This window comes from Parus major, chromosome 5 (genome assembly GCF_001522545.3).
Source record: "Parus major isolate Abel chromosome 5, Parus_major1.1, whole genome shotgun sequence".
Lineage (NCBI taxonomy): Eukaryota > Metazoa > Chordata > Aves > Passeriformes > Paridae > Parus > Parus major.
Window position 1 is genome coordinate 53,596,351 of NC_031774.1, and position 23,576 is coordinate 53,619,926.

The 23,576-nt window shown below is 41.0% G+C and overlaps 1 protein-coding gene across 2 annotated transcripts in view; it reads right to left on the bottom strand.

Moving 5' to 3' along the window:
* Positions 1 to 23,576, bottom strand: part of AKT1 (AKT serine/threonine kinase 1) — a 76,722-nt gene that overhangs the window by 21,336 nt on the left and 31,810 nt on the right. For both annotated transcript variants that reach the window (XM_015630734.3, XM_015630735.3), the window contains exons 3-7: positions 17,666 to 17,794; positions 10,888 to 10,999; positions 8,012 to 8,159; positions 1,381 to 1,512; positions 1,161 to 1,226 (exon numbers count right to left, since the gene is read on the bottom strand). In XM_015630734.3, the coding sequence (XP_015486220.1) occupies positions 1,161 to 1,226; positions 1,381 to 1,512; positions 8,012 to 8,159; positions 10,888 to 10,999; positions 17,666 to 17,794 (587 nt within the window). The remainder of the gene's footprint in view (positions 1 to 1,160; positions 1,227 to 1,380; positions 1,513 to 8,011; positions 8,160 to 10,887; positions 11,000 to 17,665; positions 17,795 to 23,576) is intronic.

Consider the following 23,576-nt stretch of genomic DNA (forward strand, 5'->3'; position numbering starts at 1 on the left):
CCAGCTCCTGGCCCTGCACAGGACCACCCCAAGAATCCCACCATGGGCCTAGTGTTGTCCAAATTCTCCTTGAACTCTGCCAGGCTGCTGTTGTGATAATTTCCCTGAGGAGTCCCTGAGTTCAGGGCCCATCTACTCTCTGGGTAAGAACCTTTTCCTAGTACCAAAGCTAAACCCAGTCTTGTAGCTAATATCAAGACAGGCCTTGTTCTGGATACTTGCATTTATAAAAGCATTAAAAAGTAAATACTGCATATGATATTGTTATCTTCATTACAAGGGATGATGCTTTTCAACCAGTCATATTTTTTCTGCGAAAAATGAAGGACCAGGTTTTAGTTATGTCAACATTATTGATTTTACTCAACAGAGGCAATTTTTACTTCCAGAGGTCATGCTTAAAAGGTCTGAATTCCAGCTAAGCCCTTATACCTGGCCAAAGGAAACAACCAGGATCCGACACAGTCTCTTAAAGGCTTTAAGCAGTTGTAAACAATTCAGAGGCAACTTATAATAAACATCAGAAACAAAATCTTGAGATGGAACTTGGATATCTGAACTCAGCCCAGAGAGACTGCTGGCACTTAAAGCTGTAAAATTAGAGTATGGATTGACTTTAGAATCCAAAATGAAAGCAGCAGAAAAAGCATAGTCCTGCTCTTCCTCTCCCCATTCCACATGCTCCTACCACTATCCCTTGTCTGGCATTACCAGTGCTCTGATTCCACAATGAGCTCCTCCTGTGAGTTTGAAAAAACACCAAAGACAAAATCAAGTTTTTCTCCCCAGTCTATCTTCCTGAATTAGTCTGTCACATGATCAGGGTCACCCTGATCTCTGCTACAAAGAGGAGACCACACATTTGAAGGGCAAAGAAAGAAGATACCCCTGTCAGAGGTATCAAGTCATTAAATGGGTGAGCCCTAATGTAAAACCACTCCCTGAAACCATGTCTTCAAGAGGTGCTGAGGACCTGCTCTGCAAGAATCAGGAAACTTGAAGAAGTATTTTCATTTGGGCATCACAGAAATGGAAGGGTATAAAACTACACAGCCACTCTGAAAACACGCATCTCAGATGCATTATGTAAGTAACAAAAAGGAAAGCATTGGTGATGGTGCTGATGTCAAGTTACACTCTGCAGAGGCAGAAATGCTTACTGTTAGGAACGGGTGCCGAGAGTTCTGTAAAACCCGGTTTTCTGTCAGCGTGTGTGCTACTTCATCCTGAAACACAAGCAGAAGGAAATCAGCAGAGTGATTCCCCAGACCAGGGGTCCATTTCAAACACTAACAGAACAATTATTTACAACTACTCCGAGAATCCTTCCCATAACTTTGACAAAGGCTGTATCAAGGATGAAGTTTCCCATCTACTCACCTTTGCTACAATAACTTCCTTCTTCAGAATTTTCATAGCGTAATACCGTCCAGTTGCTTTTTCTTTAACTAAAATGACCTTTCCAAAAGTGCCTTTTCCCAGTAGCTTAAGGTATTCAAACTCATTCATGGTCTGTTAACGATACAGATAAAGAAGAACTGAATTACATGATCTAACAAGAAGTGTATTATTCTCAGACCAGAATTTCTCATTCACGTGAGAATGCATCGCATATGTCACATATGCGGTTTTTTTAATCCTTTTGTTTAGTAGAATTCAGGAGCAGAAATGATTCTTCCACAAAAATGAATGTCAGTGCACTCCCAAAGACAATCAATCAAACTATTTACAGAAAACCATAAGCTTTCAATTAACTGAATGCTCTTTTGCATGACTCAACACTAAACTGTACAAGTAACACTGAACATATTAATCCATGGACATTCTGACCTCTTGGCCAGTGCAGACATTCATTAAAAGGCACACGCTGCTCTGATTCCAGGGATTAAACCCACACCTTTTTTCTGATGTTCTCCAATTCTCTAGGAGGCCACTTTTCTTGTGCTTATTGAACAGCACCAAAAACCAGAGACAAAATGACTCCCCCCTGTAAAGTCTCTATCTGCTCGCTCAATGGGACTTTTGAAAGGGCCTTCCAGTAGTCCATGCACTCTGAGTTGGACACATGGGAGAAATACCAACCAGATATTCTCATGGGTCAAAACAACACACAAGTTTACTGGCAAACTTTAGATCAATCAGGAAACTTTGGTTAAAGCTTTACTACAACATCCAATCAACAATAAAATACTTCTCACAGCATTAACCTGGACCACTCATTCAACTTAACAAACTTTAAATCCATTCAATGGGAAGTTACTCAAAATATTCCAACAAGAGGGAATGAGGAGAAAAAGACAGAAAATATATAGAAAAGCACACATACAGCTACCAACTTCTGAATTCCAGCCCTGTTCAGACAGAAGCTCCAAGAAGAGGTAGCGTCTAGACAAGGTAATGGCCTTGTGTTCAGCCCTAAATAACCCTTTGGCCTTCATGGGCCCTTCCTCCAGGTGGGACATGTGCTCATTTGGTCACCCAGGAGCTGGGTTAGGGGAGAATGGAGCACTGCCTCTGGTGGGCCAGTGACTGGCAGCTCTGCTGGGCTGGGACACAGCTCTAGGGGGTGTGGGGCAGCTCACTGTCTCACCAGGGCAAGGCCCAACTGTCCCCTTCCCCCACACACATGCACCCAAAATGTCTTGAGACATCACAGCTTTCCAGTCTCTAACAACCACCCCATGCCTCAAGATGGGACCACAGTTATGGTACCTTTCCTCTTGTGGTCTAATCTAGCAGACAGAGCAGAAAGGAAAGAAGGTACTCTGAAACTCATATAATGGGCAATTGCTATTCCAATAACCAAAACATAATTCTAGTTAATATTCTCCTGTGCAGTTCATTGCTCCCCACTCCCTGAGTCTCTAGATTGCAGGTGAGGTGCGATGCAAATCAGGATCCGGGGGAAGAGTTCATGAACCATTCTTTCACCTGCAGTGCCCCAAGAGTCCAACAGTTTGGTCTGTGATTGCCTATGTGCTCCTTGAGACAGCACTCCTTTTCTGTGAGGTGTGGCATTCTTGACCATTAGGCAATTCTTTACAGTTATTTTTGATACTTGCTGGACTTGTAAGCTGGGTTCCAAAATAGCTTGGCAAGTGCAATATAGGATTCTTTATGACTTTTTGATAGTGCAATTCACTGAACTCCTTGTCAAACTCCGTGAGGATCAATAGTTAGGTTGTTTTGCCTTTTGGAGTCCATTTTACAGGTCCAGGTATTAGCACAAACAAATACACATGTCCCAAATTGCAACTATTTTCCCTCCCACCAAATAGGTTTCAGGGGGATTACCAGAACCTGTACCCAGGGAAAGAGAAAGAGGTCAGTGGGAACCATGGGAAATAACATTCAGTAAGCTTCTACTACCTCATAGTCTGAATTGCCTCAGGGGTGGGGTCCAATACATAACAACACTCTTATTCCAACCTCCTCAGCACATAATTTTAGTCAAGGTCCTGAGATTGGACCAAATACTTTCCAACTTTATCAGAATCTTCAGCAGTTCTCAAACCTCCAATCTTTTTTTCTTTTAATCACTTACATCTTCTTCATCTACAGCTGTAACTTCCCAGCTCCAGTTCCATTGTCAGCCCTTTTTCTCCTTTCTTCCAGGGACACCAACAGTTCAATATCCCTTTCTTCTGTACAATCATGCCTCACACATTGCTTACCATTACTGCACATGCTTCCCTCAATACAGTAATTTTATACTCTGCACTGAGTATTAAGTATTGTATAATGATTTCCATCGTTATATGAAATCTTGTATGTGAGCTCCTAAACTAAACTTGAGAGGAATCTTCCCCATTCACTATGGCAAGCAGAGGGAAAAGACGAAAATCTCAAAACACTGCAGCAAAAAACTCATATAAACACATATGAACATAAATATCTTGAAACCTTTCAAGATAAAAACACATGTAAACACTTGATGTAGCAAAGGACAGCAACTCCTCTGTCCTATCACCCCTTCATCCTCTCATGGAACACACAGGAGAAAACTTAGTCCCACTCAGACCTTCTTCAAAGACAGGAAGCACCTACTTGGGAATCTTTTGTGTTCTCTGCTATAGAAAGTTTCATGAAATAATTAACAGTCTGTGAAAATAACCTTAGAACACATCAAAAATGCAACCATCACTAATGAAACTTTAGTTATCTAATACCTTAACAATACTGATGAGCATTCTTAGCACCATGTAGCCAACTTGACTTAAGAGTAGCCAGCCATCCTTTTGAAACCTATTCACTTCAGACAAAACCATTTTCAATGGATCCACGTCATTCTGTTACATCTAATTTTGCAAATTTGGACTCCAGTCCACAAGCCAACCAGTAATATGTATTTGTTCTATGTGTGTGATGTAAGAGTGGTCCTTAAGGAAAAGGACACCACTCTCTTTTCTTTCTTGCTCACCCCTTTGAAACCACACTTGCTACTATAACTGTTAGGTACAAGGTCCTGCTAGGATGGTGAACTAATCCAGGAGCAAACAACTGTGCTGGCATACTGGGAACACTGCTCTGAAAACACAAAATTATAAATAAGCCATTTAATGTATTTCATTTTAGCTTTCAGATTTCAGTGCAGCTTTATCTCCAACAGATTTACTGTTTACTATATTGTCCAATACAGTCCCTCTGTGCTCCTCCTTGTCCAGAGCTGACTTAATTCACATAATTTAGATGTCTCCAGCTACAGATCTCACAGCTGTGAGTGTAGCTGAAGTCCTTTGCACTTCTGCTTGAACAGCTTTCTTCCACTTCCAGACATACACCCAGTCTTCTGGCTGGTCAGGATATACTTGAACATGCAGAGTTATTACCAAGACTAAAACAACAACCTTGCAGAATGGCTGAAGTAATTTTTCCCCAGGAAGTTACAGATTCTGCAGCAGTTCCACCTCCAGCCTCTAGTGGCAGGCAAGGCTCAATACCCACGGCTGCCAGGAGGAGGCAGTGTAGGAGGAGTGTGCAAAGCTTCATGGCAAATACAGGGACACTTCGAGGATATTTGAATTCACCACCTTCTCTCACTTTTTGGAGTTGGCACAGAGAGTTTTTTGTCTAAGTCTAGATCCTTAAATTTTGCAGGAAATAACTGCAAACAGTTAAGGCCAACAGGGCACCAGCTGTTTCCCATACACTGGTTGGAAACCCACTGACTCCCTCACTCTCCCAGTAATTTTACCACATGTTGGAGTGGGAGAGGGATGATTTTTTTCCTGTCAAAAGGTTTAAACTCTTCACACACGAGGTCATTCCCTCCTTAGAAAGCTTTATTTCACTCCCCATCAGTGAAATTTTCAAAACATTCTCAAGTTTTATTTTCTTGAGGATGATTGCTAATTAACCAAGTCTGATGCAGACTGTGCTATCACCATCGGCTATGCCTCTTGATAGCAGGGCTTAGGGTGGGGGCAGCGAGGGTTGGCTTTGCTGAGTCAAACCCCTCCTCCAAGGGGTAGAGGGAGGTGACATCAGTGACATCAGGCTCAGAGAGTTCCACCTCCTCATTTTTTACTGATGGGCGGAGTTTGTGGTTTGCAGGGGGGTTTGGCTTTGTTGCACCAAACTCCTCCAAAGAGCTGAGGGGTTCAAATCACCTTCAGGGAGGCCCAACTCCTCCCCTAGGCTGGAAGACCCAGGTTCATCCTCCACACCTTCCTCAACGGTGTTAATTTGCAACTCTAAAGCTCCGTGGTTCCGCACAAAGTTGTTTAACAGGTTTCTCAGGTTTGGGGCCAGTTGCTTTTGGGCTGTTAATTCTCACTCCGCCCTGAGGCCAGCTATTGTTTCAGCCTCCAAGGCAATTTGCAACTTCATCAGCTCTTTTCTCTAGCCCTTCCAACACGTGCTTCTTTCTCTTTCTGGGCAGCCATTACCGACTCCGAAGTAGAACCCTTACCAGGTGGTTTTTTCACTTCTTTTGACAAAGTTCTAATATTCTCCACAAGTACCTGCATTTTCAGCCAGTTTTTCTCATACCACATGTCTGTGTCTGATCAAGCTTTTATACCTGTGATTCCATGATCTTTTTTGCCAGAAAACACCGTTTTTGACCAAAAACTACCTTCTATTCTGAGTTGGATACACGAGAGAAATACCAATTTATATTCTCATGAGGTCAAAACAACACACAAGTTTACTGGCAAACTTTAGAACAATCAGGAAACTTTGGTTAAAGCTTTACTACAACATCCAATCAACAATAAAATACTTCTCACAGCATTAACCTGGACCATTCATTCAACTTAACAAACTTTAAATCCATTCAATGGGAAGTTACTCAAAATATTCCAACAAGAGGGAATGAGGAGAAAAAGACAGAAAATATATAGAAAAGCACACATACAGCTACCAACTTCTGAATTCCAGCCCTGTTCAGATAGAAGCTCCAAGAAGAGGTAGCGTCTAGACATGGTAATGGCCTTGTGTTCAGCCCTAAATAACCCTTTGGCCTTCATGGGCCCTTCCTCCAGGTGGGACATGTGCTCATTTGGTCACCCAGGAGCTGGGTTAGGGGAGAATGGAGCACTGCCTCTGGTGGGCCAGTGACTGGCAGCTCTGCTGGGCTGGGACACAGCTCTAGGGAGTGTGGGGCAGCTCACTGTCTCACCAGGGCAAGGCCCAACTGTCCCCTTCCCCCACACACATGCACCCAAAATGTCTTGAGACATCTTTCCAGTCTCTGACACTGCCTCGCAGCAGCCATTTGCTCTTATTTGTTTCACCATGAGGAAAAACACTGGAGGAATCAGAGGCTAAGCAGAGACTGTACCATCAGATCAATGACCACTGCCAACATGGCAACAATAGGACTTAGACAACTAAAGGCTGCTGCAGCCTCAGTCTGGGAAAAATTTAAGATGCCCCCAACAGCAAACTCTTCCATATTCTTCCCTAGAGCTGGCTGAGGAGATTTGCTGCTAAACTGTTCAATGCAGTTGATGCCAGGACCTCAATATTCATTTTTGTTATCCCCACTAACATGTCCAGGAAGAGACAGTCACTGTTTCAGAAGACTGTATCCATTTGAGGAATGGGGTGGTTCTTGCATTTCTAGGAAGGACTGCTCAGTAAGAGCAGGATCTGTTCAGCCAAAGACCCAGAAGCCTACTGGTAAACTCTGACTCAGAGTGGCGTGAAAATAGCCACCCACATGACTCTGAAAGCACTGACATTATCTTAGTGAATGGCTAGTGAATGGTGGATGGCTATCTTTTTACAGAAAAACTTCATCAGTTTTCACAAAACTGAAACAAGCTTATGAAAGTGGGTGAAGGTGACAATGCTGAGTTAAGACACAAGTGCCCACCTAAATTCCACAGACAATGCATTCACATGGGGAAAAGTTCTATCAATTCCCATTTGCAGGAACAGGTGGAGACACTTTGGAAAACAGAAGCATGAAGAAAAGAGCACAATGGGGTAGAAAGAAATAAAGGGAAGTTGAAGACAGATGCTTAAAAAGGCTCAACAGGGCAAAGACCTCCTCTGGCACATACTCATGTCATGGAAGGCCATTCCTTAGCTGGCCCTCTGCATTCAGACTATTTTTGCCTAATGCAAAACCCCAAGTTGTAGGAGCACTATGGACAGACACTACAGTGGCTGGCTGGAGTTAGCCTAAACCCTTAATCCACAGCAATTAAATCCACAGACCCACCCTAAACCCTGTAAATCCACCAGAATACATTTGCACCAACCTACAAGGGGTTTAGAGTCACAAGGTCCAGTTGGAGTTTTGGCTTCAGGCTCTGTATCACAGGAAAACAGGCAAACCAAACCCAGACCTGGGCTGGCCTTGAAAGCCACCCATTAAGGACACATGAACTCAGAATTCTGGCAGACTCAGGTTCTGCTCTGCTGAGGCAATTGTTTCTTCCAGAAGCTGCATCTACACCAAATCATGTAATTGACAGGGCAACAGACATGGCTTGATGGCTATTTCTTGTCTATGTTTGAGAAGACCTAAAAACCAGTCATCCCTGCTATGCCCACTTACCACTTTGTGTTTTGGCTTTGTCATAGAAACCTCCATTTCTTCGGCACCTGAATTATCACTAGGAGAGCCAGATCTAAAATCCATCATCTCTTCCTCTTGTTTCTTGAGGCTGTCTGCTACTGTCTGGATGGCTTTTGTCCATTCTTCCCTGGTAAAATATAGGCAAAAACATTAATTACTTGTGGCTCTAGATAACCACTTGCCATGGCAAGGATCACCAACTCTCTGATGAATCAATGGAAGATATGATGAATTATGTGCATTTCCAAGCACTGTAAAAATGCATTTTTAAAATCTTTATTACTCATACTAGAAACAAGAGACAAATGAAATCCTCCCAGTCTGGACATCATACAAGGCTTTTTAGATAACAGAATTTCTAATGGGCATTCAGTTAACAGCTCAGGATATAACCTGGTGATACAGAGATTTACATAACCAAAACAGACTTGCCAAAAACAAAAAGCAAAAGGCTTACATGAAGCACAAAAGCAATTAAAGTCAGCTTCTACATTTCTGTGGTGCACTGAAACACACATCCAACTCCTAGGTGCACTATGGTACCTCTTCACACACGTATCCTGAATTTTAGTGGCTGTAGTGGCAAGGGATGTTCTTGGGGAAGGTATTAAAGCTCAGAACACTTAGGTTATTCTTCTGTTGTAAAGATGATGACATTAGTACAGCAATTGCTGTGTAAACTTCAGGAGAATGTCAGCAAAAGCAGTGACATTTCATCTTAGGTACAGGTCTTGATTACGATAAAGTTTCCACAGCTGTTTCAGCAACCCATGCTCTAAAAGTGACCCCTTAAACTCCCATGGAGACCACTTCCACTCCAGTGTCCTTTGGGAGATTTCACACCTTTGGAAGCTACTGAAGTGAAAGTTCTTGGCCTTCACTCAATTTCACTGCAAATTTATTGAACATAAAGAATACAACTCATAAGGGCTTCCAGGGTCTCAGGACAGGCTTTAAAGACACACTCAGGGGCTGAAGACACATCCAATAGACTACCTAAACTTAACATGTTTACTGTCTTTTGTGTATGCAGGGAATAGGTTTACTTGGTATTTTCTAGGGACTGGTTAAATTCTTCTCCTAAGGACATCCCAGGTAAAATATTTTGCTGCTGCAGCAGGATCAGCAACAGCCAACCCTGAACAACTCTGTGCACAATCTGCAGTGCCATCCTTATCAATGTCTGATTTTTCACTGGTCCTATGAAGTTGTTTTTTTTTAAAAAATAGTATCTGAACATGTGAATTTCCATTTATAATGGATACAAGAGGCAGATCATTCCCCAAAGGAAGCAAAGTCCATGGGAAAAAGTATCCAACATAAAATTTTAATAAGAACTGCACCACGTAAGGTCTTTCCTGCCTTGTGCATTTTTTGTTTTGGATTTTGCCTGAATTGTGCATGATTCATCCAGTCCTGTCTGGGGCAGCAAGGTAATGCCAAATATTCAGAATATTCTGCCTATACTCACAGCATAGACTGCTCTATCCACCATCACTAACACATCCCCTTATTTACTAGTCATATTTTTATATTCAAAATTACTACAAAAAACTTCTTCTGCACTTTTCTCTATTTCTTTCAAAAAAGCAAACATTGGTTCTAAAGGCATATAGAAAGCTAAATGCATATTGACCTTCATATCTCTTTTGTTACTGACTTGGTTGAGATCTCAGCCCTCCTGAAGTGAGTACCTTTGATTTCTGAGAGAACAGAATTTCACCCTCAGCTTTTATGTCTCAAGAGTACACAACAGAGGTGACTAACACTCTGAGCCCTGAAGTGTCACAAAGCTGACTTAATTGGCTAGGAGGGAACAAAACAAGACTGAAATACAATCTTCCCCCAAGTGGAAACTGCTATTCACTCCCTTTAGGGTCACTGACCACGAAGTTCCTAAAAGAAACAAGGACCAGTTTCTTTTTCTTTTTCTTAATTTGACTTAACCTTTTTCTGATCATTGTAACAGAATCAAAAGCACTAATAAAGAGCATGCAAAGTGCATGCAAAGGCTATGAAAGAAATAAGTGAGTAATACTGAGTAGAATTTACTGGTCTTCAAAATAAACATATTCTAGTATCATATCTAGGGAGGACCAGGGTTTTAAGATACCCACTCCCCTAGGGCAATGATACCGGAATAATTTAAGTTCAGTTTCTGAAGAGCAAGTAAATATTTAAATACTCAGTAGTTGTATTATAGCTGAGCTGTAAAACTGTTCTCTCTGGAGGTAAGAGATCAATTCTCCAATGATGAGAGCACAGGATGTAGCTCTTAGCTCTGTTTCCTGAAAGATGAAACAGAAATCTGCACCTGCAGCAGATAACTATCACCTTTATTATCTAATTTGCATAAAACATTAGCAATCAGCAATGATACAACTAACTTTTCCTTTAGAAATAGGGTGTCTAAATAGATTTTAAAAGGTCACTATTTTGATACAATTCTACTCTGCCTGAATATTTCACTTGTGCTCATCCTTCCAGAAACTCCCAGGTCAGAAACCCTTCATTTTACATACCACAACACTTCCAGTGAGAAATGAACCTTACATTTCCAGAAATAACTACCTGTATGCTGGTACACACCTGCACCTGTCCGTTTTGGATACCCAACCTAGCAACAATTCATTTACAAACACTGCTCAAAATCCATTCTCTGAAACCCCCTTTAGGATGGCTTTTATACTAGGAAACACACTAAAACTGAGGCACTCAAAAATTATTTGTCACTTTTCAGTCCAGATGTACATCATCTGATAAATAAGAGCTTCAGCAGAGGACTCACTATTAATGCTGAACACTTGCATCTGCTTTTGCAAGGAGTTTATGCATTAAATATGAATGAAACATACCGCTCCTCTGGAGTCTCCACATGAAATGTTCTTTCAATTACTGTGGTCCACTGGAGGCATCTAATGATAAATGTGTTTGGTTTAGGTCGCTCTGTCTTCATCAGCTGGCACTCTACCACAATCAAGGAAGAAAGAGTCATGGTACATAAGCAGGTTTAAATAATCATTTGTCTTTATTCTTATCTAGCAAACTGTTGCAATTAATCAGCCACAGAAATCTCTGTAAGTACTTCTTTAGGAGACTTGAGACAATTTACTGTGTTGATGAAACCAATAAATAGCTTGGGAGATAGCCATCTAAGCAGCTCTGAAATCAAATTCTGCTTTGAAAGGCTCCACATTTGGTCTGTCCAGAGAGGTAAGCAGAAATGCGATGTGATAACAGAGAAGCCATTCAGACTCAGGTCCCATACTCCAGAGGTCATCCAGAACACAGCACATGGCCAAAGTCATTTGATAATGCAGCAATTACATATACCAAAAGTGCAGTCAAGCCCCCATGCTCCCTCCTATTGACATTCCCGCATGAAACCCTGCCCATGGGTTCCAGGGAGCTGCAAGACAATGTCTGATCATTTGGCAGCAACCTGATGAAGATCAGACTCAGCATTTCCAGTCCTCAAACACTAGAGGGAACATCAAACTGCAAAGGCACCCCCTGAGAAGACCCCGTTCCAAAAGCCTTTGGGAGAGCCGCCGCAGTCGGATGCTGCACGGACACGCAGCGAGCGGCTTCCAGCACTGCCAGGGTTCAAGCACAGCCTAAAAAGGCTACAGAAGTACAGCTACATGCTAAGCCACCACTTCCTTCATCAAAACATTCTGTTGAGAGATGAGTGTAATTTCTGTTTATTTTTAAATCACATCTATTACTGTAAGATTCTCAGGATGTTTATTAAATAATAATAAACAAATGTTTATTCTTCAAATTTGGGCCAGAAAATGCTCCTGATAAAGGGTGCACTTCAGCGCTATTAACAGAGATCTGAAAAACCAATGAAAACCAATGAAATAACTACAGGAGCCAAACCACCACATTTTTTAGATAAACATTAATAGAAAAGCTAATTAATTAAACAGATCCTGCTAGAGGAAAGTAAAATTAAGAAACCAAGTGAGCAGGGGAAAAATAAATAATTGTGCAAGTTTTTTTCTTGCATTAAACTCTTTTCCTTGCAGTTAATGAAACCACAAGCTTGCTGTTATTTGGTCTTCAGTTTCTAAATTGACCTCTAAATAAATAAAAAGGCAGAATGAAGACAAGAAGAAATTTCTGTTCACTGCTAGAGCTATGAACTTCCTCCACCATCAACAACATGCAAGTGGAGAATCCACCAGAATAACAGTACATGTTACTAAGGCTACACTGGTGCCATTAGGTTAATTTCATTATTGTGTAAATTTAGAATGCTCAGTTTTAAGTTCAAGCTCTTAATTAGCACCAAGATAAAATATTTACTGCCAGTGTTTTTGGACGCTGTATTTTTGGCAATATATTTCATGCCTCATTTGCTGCTGGAATTATAAGCTTTTCAATTAGTAACTGCATTTTTCTTGAGAAGAAAATATAATTTTTCTTTAATAGCATGCTGAAGTTACACTGCGTCCTACTAAAGCACTCCAATTAGATAAGAGAAAGTTTATTAGTGAGTCATGCAAAGGCTTTAACGCAATAAACGACACTCCTTCATTCAGATTAAACAACTTCCACGCAGCGATGCAGCCGTGCTGGATTTGGCCTTCCAGCCACCTCTGTCCTCTCACACAACGGCAAGGAAAGCCAAACACAACTGCCTGAGCTGGCACAGCCCCGTGGGCCTGGTGCTGATAAATTCCGCTCCAAAGATCTCGTTCCTGCTCCCAGACCTCCCACCTCCATTTAGCTGCCTTTCTCTTTTTGTTGTTTGTTTGTTCTGCCTCCCATTTTTATCTGCTTAACATGATTAGATTAAGGCTGGGGTTGTCCTCTAGGAGCCTGCACAATGCAGCCCTAAGACACCGAATCTGGCTGAAGACTCTAAGAACAACATCAGGCTATTTCCTAACCTTGTGCTAATCCAGAGCTGCTCTCCCATACTTATCCTGAAGCACAACATTATAAAAAATAAATAGAGAGATTTTGCTTAGATTTTAAAAACACTTTAGAGTCGCATTCTGAAGTAGCTGCGTAGATATTTAAACTAGGCATGAACTCCACATTTAACCATTTAATTTCAGCATGATAAACCACACAAGGCTTTTCCTGCCATAGACGGGGACCAATTAAATGTCACTCTTCCCCTAAATCAGCACTGTCCATTGATATTTGTTAAGTTTGCTGATCCAGCAATCTTTAAGGCATACAGCAAGATGAATAATAGAGATTTGTCAGTTAATAACCACTATAATTCAAGAATGTCAACAAAATTGTTTTGTTTAGTGAACAATATGCTGTCTAATTACCCTGCTCAATCATAACAGCACATATCAAGAAATACAGAAGGCTTTACTTTTAAATTGCTTTAACAAAGTGATGTACCACACCGGTTCTAGAAGTTTGAAACTACCACTTATTTCTCACCATATATGACAATCATATGAATTTTATCAATAAAGCAAATAAACAGTATTTTTTTTCTTACTTTCAAACCCAACTGTGTGCTCTTCACAGAAGCTGAAAAGTTAGAGAAGCACCAAATCCACCCTTTCTAATCATGTACTGCAATATGGAGCACTCCAGCAGAGCACAGATAGAGACGCTGTGTAGAATTAGGTGTGATTTATGGCATGTTTGAGGGTTTTGCTATAAAAACATTCAATCTCAAATAGGGGCCGAGGGTCGTTTACCCACTTCGAAGGAAGTTTTTCCTGTGAAACAGGCTGACATAAGTATTCCCCATTTGCAACAGAGTAAGTACTATAAACAGCAGCCAGTTAAAAATTATTTAAATTGCTCTAAAATACCTCTTGATTCTTTCCTGGTGTTTGGTCTTTTAAACTAAGTAGGACAGAGAAATTGTTCCTAACAGGAATAGACACCAAGGCATTCAAATGTAAATTACCATTTTGTATTTGAAAGACACTTAGTATTATCCCAGTGACTTTCTAAAATGTCACAATATTTGCTTTCCCAGCACTTAAGCTAAGAGGCAGATTACTTTCGATGAAAGTGTCAAACTCTGCTCCCTATATAATGACATCACACTTAAAACAATAATGTCAAGGAAGAATCCTTCCTATTCCTGCTTTGGTTTCTTTAAGGAAGGGTACGGAGAAACAGAGAAAAGAAAACTGGGAAAAAAAAAAAAGTAAAAAGGTAAATAAGGAAAATAGAATGATGAAGAAATAAAACTTTTGGAAGACAAACAGGAATATTATGTTTAAGTGTTTGTTTTCTGCTAGCACTACTGGTTAGATTCAACTCTGAACTGTTCAGCATGGCAAAAGTGAGGGGCCAGGAGCACCAAGTTACAGACCTGCACAAAGGTGGCTCTTAGTAACAGCAGACAAAAAATCCAACCACTAATCTGGCCATCCTGTGCCCTCTGAAAAATGCTTAACTGCAGACACACAGTCCTGTCCCAAAAGGAGCTCTCGTATTGTTGAGCAATTATGTTTTCAGCAGTACAATAAAACCACCACAGCCCATCTTCCTTTTGACAGCTGGGAGAAATAATCCCTTTCTAACAGGAACAGCCTCTCTCTCCAGCTCCATGTGGTTTTTCACAATATACTGCTTTTCTCAGCTATATGGTTTTAAAGGCTTATAATCTAATAGGGAGACATACATGATAATCCGAGATTACAATTGGTATGAAGGCTACTTATCTCACAGATTTACAACTCAGGCTCTATTGGTTATACATCTGAAGGCTCTGGAGCAGAACTTTTACGTAGAGACTTGTTTATTTCTTCTACCTTATTAGTAGTAAAGTACAGAACAGAAACACAAATAGAATTCAAAAATTTCAGTTAAACATTCAGGGATCATGTTTCATGAGTGTTACTTTGGGTTCTTTTGTATTAGTTTTTTGTTTGGTTGGTTTTTTTAAAACAAATCAATAGGTTAATTCCAGAGAAAATAAATTCCTTAAACAGAGCAAGCATTGGTATATGGCTATTTCAGAAAGAAAATTAGGTGGAGAAAGAATTGTTTTAAATAAATAGTATGCCTCTCTTTAGCTAGAGGGGCTTACAAACAAGTTTTCAAAAATGTATGATCAAAACCCTCACAGACCAAAAGCAAAAGTCTAGTGCAGGAGAAAGAAGAGACTGCCAAGCACATAGAAATCACACACTATTGCTAATACTTTCTTCACACCTGTTAAAGGAAAAGACAGGTAACCATTAGTTGTTATCTTCTGTCATAGCTTTCTCATTAATTATTTCCCACTTCTCATTCTCTGACAAAATCATCCAATACGAATTTTACACTACAAGTAATACAATTCTCCTTTTTAAAAAACCCTACTTTTACTTGCAAAGATAAAAAAGTAAAAGTGTTCTGCTTTGAACAGCAGAAGAGGGTAAAGATTTTAATCAGAAACATGGGACCACTTCCAAAGAACAGACTGACAGAGACAGCCTGCCATCTCATTAAAAAAAATCTGGTTCACTAATTAACAAAAAAAGTCAAGGCTATCATGGTCTCTTGGAGGAAAAGAAAACAGAAGGATTAATTTTTACAAAATATTTAATCTAAATTCCCCCCACCTTTCACTGGCAGGAGGCTTCTACAGGCCTGTTCACTGGCCTGAGCCTTCCTTCACAGGCAGCTCAAATTCATTCACACTAACTTGACATGTTAACTTAAATAAAGGCTCAGGCAATCAGGTTTGAAGGGAAAGCCTGTGGTGCAAAATGCATCCAAAAATGTTCCCTGAGATAAGCTCAGCTGGTTAGAGCCTGGTGTTAATAACACCAAGTTTGTGGGTTCAATCCCCATATGGGCCATTTACTTGAAGAGCTGGACTCGATGATCCTTGTGGGTCCTGTCCAACTCAGACTATTCTGTCAATCTCTGAAAGTGTGGAGGGCACCCAGAAGGGACAGAAGTGCTGGCAGCTACTGCCTGCTACTGCCTACATGAGAAATTAAATCCTGGCGGAGAAACAGCTGTTTCTGTGGGCCCAATCCACTTCTAGCAAGGAGTCCAATCATCAAGGCCTTCCTGACCTGCCACCAGGCAAGAGCCTGCCTGTTCAGCAGGTAAGAGCCACTGCTAGAACATCCTCCCACCCAGCCCACCATGCCTCTCACATGGACTACAGTAATTCATCTATAGGCATGTACTGTGTCTTCTCTAACAATGCTCCGATGCCATGGTAACAAACCTGTTTATCTATAAACACTGAGACTGATGGGCTCAATTTGCCAAAAAAGCACCATATTCCTGTTGTGAAAACTGATTTAAGTTAACACATTTTAAAGGCAACTTGGACAAAGAAAAGGTGATGGACACATTTTTACTCCTTAGCACTGAGCTGCCCAAGTAATGCAGTTAGCAGCAAGAGGATGGAAGTGTCCTCCAGAAAGTGCATTTGTTAAAAGCCTCTGGCTATAGACCAAGTACTGAATTAATTTATGAATTAATGGCTTTCTGCTGCTTCACTTTACCTTCTTGATCTGTAAGAAGATACCAGTGTAAAGAGTAAAGTACCATGTCATTACCAAAATGAAAACACTACGACAATTTTGCCTCTCAGACGAGACAAAAAGCCCCAAAGCACTCTTGGAATCCTGCATAGAGGCACCAGGCATGTCCATTATTTATTCCCATCATCACTCAGAACAGGTATATTCTACTACTGGAGGAAAAATAATGAACATTTCCATTAATTCCTACTGCTGCCCAGCCCTCTTCCAGGAGCAGGGCATTTATTCAAAATAAATACCTGCTTAATGATCAGCTACAAAGATGAATCCCCTGTATTTTGAGCTACCTTGTAATGAAGAGGAAAAGCCCCTATCCTTCTCTCTGCAGAGCTTTGCTTCCAGTAGTCACCAGGAACATGGAACAGATCATTGTTAATAACAGGTGCCACAATGATCTATTTTTAAGTGGTGGAACGAGACAGGCAGATCATGAGACAGGAAAGATTAAGAACAGGAGAAAATAAAAGCTGGAAGTATACAACGAAAGGTTAAAAACATGAGCAAGAAAAGGAAATTATCTTCAGAGTCTTCTATCACATCCTGTGCTGCAGCACCTGAGCAAAATCAGAAATATTTGCATAGTAGAGAGTGCAGAGGTTAGGAGATGTTACTATTTCCAAACCCTTTTGTTGGCTTTGATAGAAGAACTATGGGTTTATGTTCAAAATTAAGAAAATCCAAGTGTGCTTCATTAAAACATGTGCCCACTCCGCATTCTTTTATGCTAACAATTAAATAATTCCGATCTACGTCAATGGCACTGGAATCCAGATCTGATGGCAAAAATGCTTCTGCTGTACCTACCTGCCAGATACATGCACCTGGGTGAATTTTCACTTTAAAGCAATTTGCTAACTAACATACATACAAAATATTAACAAATAAACCCATTTCATTCAATAACCAGAAATGGCAATTTACTAGAAAACTTAAAAAAAAATTAAGCAGAGCATCAAACCTCCACATTACAATCACTTCTGAGTGAAGTGATCACAGTGGGATTTATCAGTTCAAATAAACACACTTGGTGTGTTTAGATACATCGCTCTGGGCAGATCTGAATGTTTCTGATGCAGCTTACCAGCTACGTTACAAGAAGACATCAACCCCCAAACTGGACAAGAGAGCAGCTAAAAACACTTACGAGCTACTGAGAAGTTATTTAAAGGTGATTCCCGCTGGTCAACATCCTGTGGCCGTTCCTTGTAGCCAATGAAGGTGCCATCATTCTTCAACAGAAAATACCGCGGCCTCCATGTTTTGATGTATTCTCCTGGAAAGAGAGGATGGGCAAAGGGAAACAAGATCAGAAAACACCCCGAAATACTGACACACCAATAATTTCTGTTAATATTGGAACTATATGTCATCCTGACAGCAGCAGTTTTAAGAACATTCAGTTCGCTCTGATACAAACAGCGGAAAAATACAGGCACTGAGTCACATACTGATAGCAATGTTAGCTGTAAAAATGGGACTTCATAAAAGGTAAACAGCTATGTTTTGTTCTTCCATCTACTTCAATTTCCATTCAAATTCTGCAACATCTGCCTTAAATGCATTTTAAATTTTAAAAAAATCAGAGCAGATGTCCTATGTATTATTTTTGCTATTGTCATTTTTCATACTGACAAGTGGAGAAATTTTTTTCATTTACATTTTGCAGCGCAAGTATTTTAAACAACAATGGGTAATTTACTAATTAGTCAACTGCTTTATCAAACCAACAGTCACTTTCAGACCATAAGAAGATAATTCTCTGCTTATGTTACATAACATCACTCACTTCTCTCACAACATCTCAAGCATGAAATACAAGATGATGTATCACAATATGAAGGGGAAAACACTGGATGATGTATAGCCACCACAAAGTTGAAAACAAACATCTACTCTGAAAGATATGCAACCTTTCTTTGTCTGAGGAAACACCCACTGCTCACACCACGCTACTGCTCACCTGAGTAACCTGCACAGGTGACACTTGTGTGACTGTGTTACAGCCACATTCGAAACGTTCAGCAGTAGAATAAGAAAAGAGTTAATCAAAACCTCAGTTATTTACTGGATTTATTAAGCTGGTCTTCAGGGAAGGCAGACAGAAGTCCCACCAATGGCTCTTCTGGATGACTGTCAGGATGCCTCAAATTTTTGCTTATTGAGCAGATCATTGTTTTCTGAGGCAGTCTCTCAAGAACCTCAAATAGCTTTTCATGGTGCCAAGCTGCCCCTCTAGGTCCTACAAGGTCTTGCAGTAATGTTTCTACTCAACTGAGTCACAAAAATCTCATTCAAGGTATTATTCTAAACACAGTACTGACCACACTTTTCCAATTCTGCTCACCCCAACAACTGATTTAGAAATTTTAAAAGCAAATGGTCAACTACAAAACACCCACAGCCACGCATCAACCATACCCTCCTCCATTCTGTATTGGTTCTCATCGATTTGTTAAACACTGGGGAGAAGATGAGGGAGCACACCAGGAGCTGAACTGTCTTCCAGCCTGCCACAGCAGGACCACGCCTGTGCACCCTGTAATGCTGCCCTGCAGCGGCTGCTGCTCAGTGCCCACAGGTTCACCTGCTGGCAAGCTTTCCAGACAACCAAGAACAGTGAGAAAAGGCTCACCAGATATATGGGCTCTGGCAATCTGCTGCTCTCCTGTTCTCCCAGGCTCCTCTCATACTTTCCCATTGCTCAGCTTTCCTCTACTAGTGATTTCTCTCCCAGTGAAGTGCACCTTGCCACAGGAACTCCCTTGCAGCTGCTTTGTCTCCTTCCTCTCCCCACAGACCTCCTCTCTGTCTGTGGCGCAGTGTGGCAGCAGCTGTGTCACTTCTCTGTTCACACTCATCCTTCTCCCTCCTGCACAAAGAAGCAGAAGCGACCCCAACGCCCACACAACACAGACACGGGTGTGCACAGTCCCCCCACCAGCTGCTTTCACCTCTTTAATCCTCAGTGGGCTTTCAATTTCCTAATTTAAAGAAAAAAACTAAGAACTACTGAACTGTAAGTGAGAGTCACACAGAGCCACCTTTGCAGTGGCCGTATCTGCAAAAAAAATCCATTTGAACTGATGAAACAGGTATGGGGCAAGAAAGAGGAGAGGAAAAGGAGCACAAACCTTCTCATTGTTTCTTTTAGAGGTGGCTGTTACCACTCTAAGTGTTCCACCAACCTATAAAGCATTTACAAAAGTGTCATCATCGCTCCAGGAATTTCAGAAGAACTCACCTGTCATGGTTTAACATTTATAGGCAAGGAGGTAAAGGTAGAAGGTTTTGTTGTCATCATCTTTTTAGTTCTGACCTTAATTAAATGCTGAAAATTTTCTGTGATCAGCAGGAGATTATGAAGCCTTTCACATTTAAATTGCCAGTCCAACTCAGCCCAGATCAGTGAGATTAGTCCAATCTCATTACTATTATACCACAGATGTGACTACAGGGATGAGAAGATATGTGGCACACTCAACCCAGCTCCTGACTAGAGGCTTGCCAGGTAAGCAGGTTGGGGAGGTGGCTGCCCAGACTATCAGGATTTTGGAACATGCTGTTACATACCTGACTCGTTGGTATTTTCTTCCCTTGCATAAAGCACACCCAGGAGACCTAATGACCCCCCACCTACCTTTTATCGTATCTGCACTTAGGACTAAATCCAGATTGGACGGGACAAAAAAATACCTGGACAGGGACATTACTGAGTTTCTACTTTTCTTACTCCCTAATTTATGCTACACATCTTCTCCACTGGCATTTACAGACGGGGCATTAATTTCTTGCAGATTCTAAAATTATTATCTGGTTATTTGCAGTGAAGTATACATAATTTTAACAGAATTACACTGTACTGTCACAGGAGACTTTCTCTGAGATTAGATGCTTATGTTTGGCTCTCATACTTTCTTACAGCTTTATCCCACCAATCTGCTTCTCTTTTAGAAACACATCCTCTAACAGGATTAATCACACAGTCTTTAAAATGGTGCATTCCATACATATATAGCATCCTCCTCCACACTCACTGCTTTTGTGTGAAAAATCAAGGATTTCATTACCACCAGTCTTTCTGCACGGATCATTCTACTTGGATCTTCCTTTAAGCATTGCTTTAGCTGGTTATGGTTCCTGATCCACCTTTTTAATTTGCAAATAAGTAATATGATTTTATTTAAATTTATTTTCCACATGTCTGAAAATTCATTCTTAACAAATACTGTAATATAACAATTCAACATATTGATTATACTTGCCAAGGAGAGTATGAGGCACAGTGCAGCATCTGTGGTACAAAATTTTATTATGTAACACAGTGAGGTTGTACTTCTGCATCCTGCAAAAAAGTGGTAAGACATCGCCTGGTGTGCGACTTGCCAAAGAAATGATCTCCAAGCATAATTTTACATTCAAGCTATCATTCCTCTGCAGAAGCCTGGACACACAGATTCACCAACAGTCATCAAAAAGATGTACAAAGTGCATATTCTTAAGAAACAAGTTCATATTTTTAGGATTAGCTAAAAGACTATAAACGGTCTACAGCCCAAAAGGACCACATCAAAAGGTGACAGAAAATCTGAGTACTGGAGGCAGAAAAGGGAGTTTGTCAATACAGACAAAATAATTATGTGGAACTGCTGGGACAAAGCTGTCTGAAAAACATCAACACCTTTTCCTTCCTCCGATATACTCAGCAAGCTGTCATGCCTCAAGAGTGAACTGAGCTGTTTCAATTTTTGCCCTCTGTTCTTTGTTCCTGTTGCGGTTTTGTTTTTAAGAATCACAAGAAGAAGTTAGTTGAAGTCACTAATATTAGCAGTTATGTAGTCACACTAGAAAGAATCGTACCGAGTACAGTAAATGCAAGCATGTGTGGCAAATTCTATCAGACAACACTAAAAAAAAAAAAAATAATGATCCACCATGGAAAAGTGAACAATTTACAAAGCAAAACATTTTTTCCTCTGTGATTCATTGCTTGTGTAATGCCCTGGCAGAGCCTTCTTTGTTTTCAGTAACAGAATGCTAACACTGCAGAGACAGGAAAGCAAAAGCATGGGTTATAAATCCTACATATAAAATCCTGGAACCAAACAGACTCCTCTGTAGCTTGCTAGCTTTATTATTTAAAATCTTTATGTACCATTCTGTTTACTCCAAGCAATTTCCAAATTGCAAAGATTCCCAAGCTGTATATATCTGGAAACATACACAAAGATTGTTATAGACTGATTTCCCTTTATTGCCTTGTGTCTGCCCCCACACACTGCACATTAAAATACTTAACACACACTCAGAAAGTAAATCCATCTCATGCCAGAAAAGCTTTTTCGCTGTAACACATACTGCAAAGCACACTTATGCCTGAATATTTCAGAAAAAGTTAAACACAAAACTCCTTTGGTTCATGAAAAGTTAATTCTACTGAGGATTTACAATAATGCAGGGTTAGATTATTTTCCTCTCCTCCCCACAACAGTATCTCACCGAATCTGGAGCTGTCTACCACTGATAGAGTGTCTAACATCAGAAACAGCTGCCACTCCCTGGGAAGCTCACGGGGTAAGTGGAGAATAATGAGCAGCAAGCACCAGCAGAACAAAAGAAAATCCATCTTTATTTACCAACTGCTGCATGCTTGTTGCTGCATCAAGCTCATTCAAAGCCAACACCACACCCTTTAATTCAGAACAGACTATATTTAAGAAGCCTCTGCTTTTTTTTTTTTTTAAATCAACTCATACATACCAATGGTTTGAAAAAAAAAATCATTAGGTTAACCAAGTCAGTATCCAATGCTACCCTTCATGTTTAGAAAAGCACCCCGCTGACTGTTAACTTTCTTATGGTCCAAAGTAATAAGCCCAGGAGCACTGACTGAAAACAGAGTCTCAGTTATAGGAAATGCAGTCAAGTGGCTAACACAAATCTACCAATAATGCATTAAACTTTCTGCTCTGAGCATCAAATGTAGAACCTTTAATTGCATTTAAGCATAACACTCAAAAAATGAGAGCTTTTGAGTTATGCAAGCCCTCTCTACATTCCCACACGCTCTGATGATGTACGGCACTCCCTTGCTTGTACAGCCCCAGTTCCTGTCCGAGGGAACATGAAAGTTATGCCAATCGCAGGGCTAATGTGCCACCCATCAAAGGCGGAGTGACTCATTTCTGAGCCTCAATGGCCATGAGAAGTGGTCTACATCCTGTCGGCCTAATAAGGGCTCAGAAAACAGATGCCAGTTTCCTTAAAGACGTGAAGCTTTCAGGAGCTGCCATCTCGCTCCTGCTGAGGAGTGGGATGAGGATTTACAGTTATAGTTCTTACTGCTTGAGTAAACTGAGTAAGCGTCCACTCGCTTCAAAGCCAGCTGAAATCGAAACAGATTTGGAAAAAGAGAGCAGGGTTTGAAAACTTGCCTTTGCATTTCTAAAGCACTCAGAAGCAAACCCTTTCCAAGTGCAGGGAGCTAATTCTGGATCTTAACGACCTGACACCAAACAATTAAGTCTAGGGTGACCCGAATGAAAACTCTCAGCTGAAACGTTTTGTTTTTTATAAAAATAGTCGCACAGACACCCACCCGGCTGGTGCACCACCCTTCACTCCCCTTAGCAAACTGTCAGAACAAGATATTTAAGCACAGTAAATTTTCAGTAGCTTGGGAAAATCAAAAAGAAAGAGAAAAAAGAGGTTATGTTAATGTCTTTCCCAACACGGTGGCAGAGAAAGGAGGACCTCTGGTTTGTCTGCCTATTCAGAGGCGCAGCAAAGGGGCCGGTTCTTTGATGATTTTTTTGGGGCCCCTCTCTGGATGCCTCCTCGGCCACCGCCTCCAGCGTACAGCTGCAGAGGCTCTCCCTGTGCCTGGAATCTCAATGAGGTGGCTGGGCCTGCTGGCGGGGCTGCTCCCCGGTGGGGAGGTCACCCGCAGCCCACGGCCGCTGCGCCAGGCCAGCGCTGCGGGAACAGCTCGGCTCCTCTGTGCATGGCCAACACTGCACAGCTCGGCTCCTCTGTGCATGGCCAACACTGCACAGCTC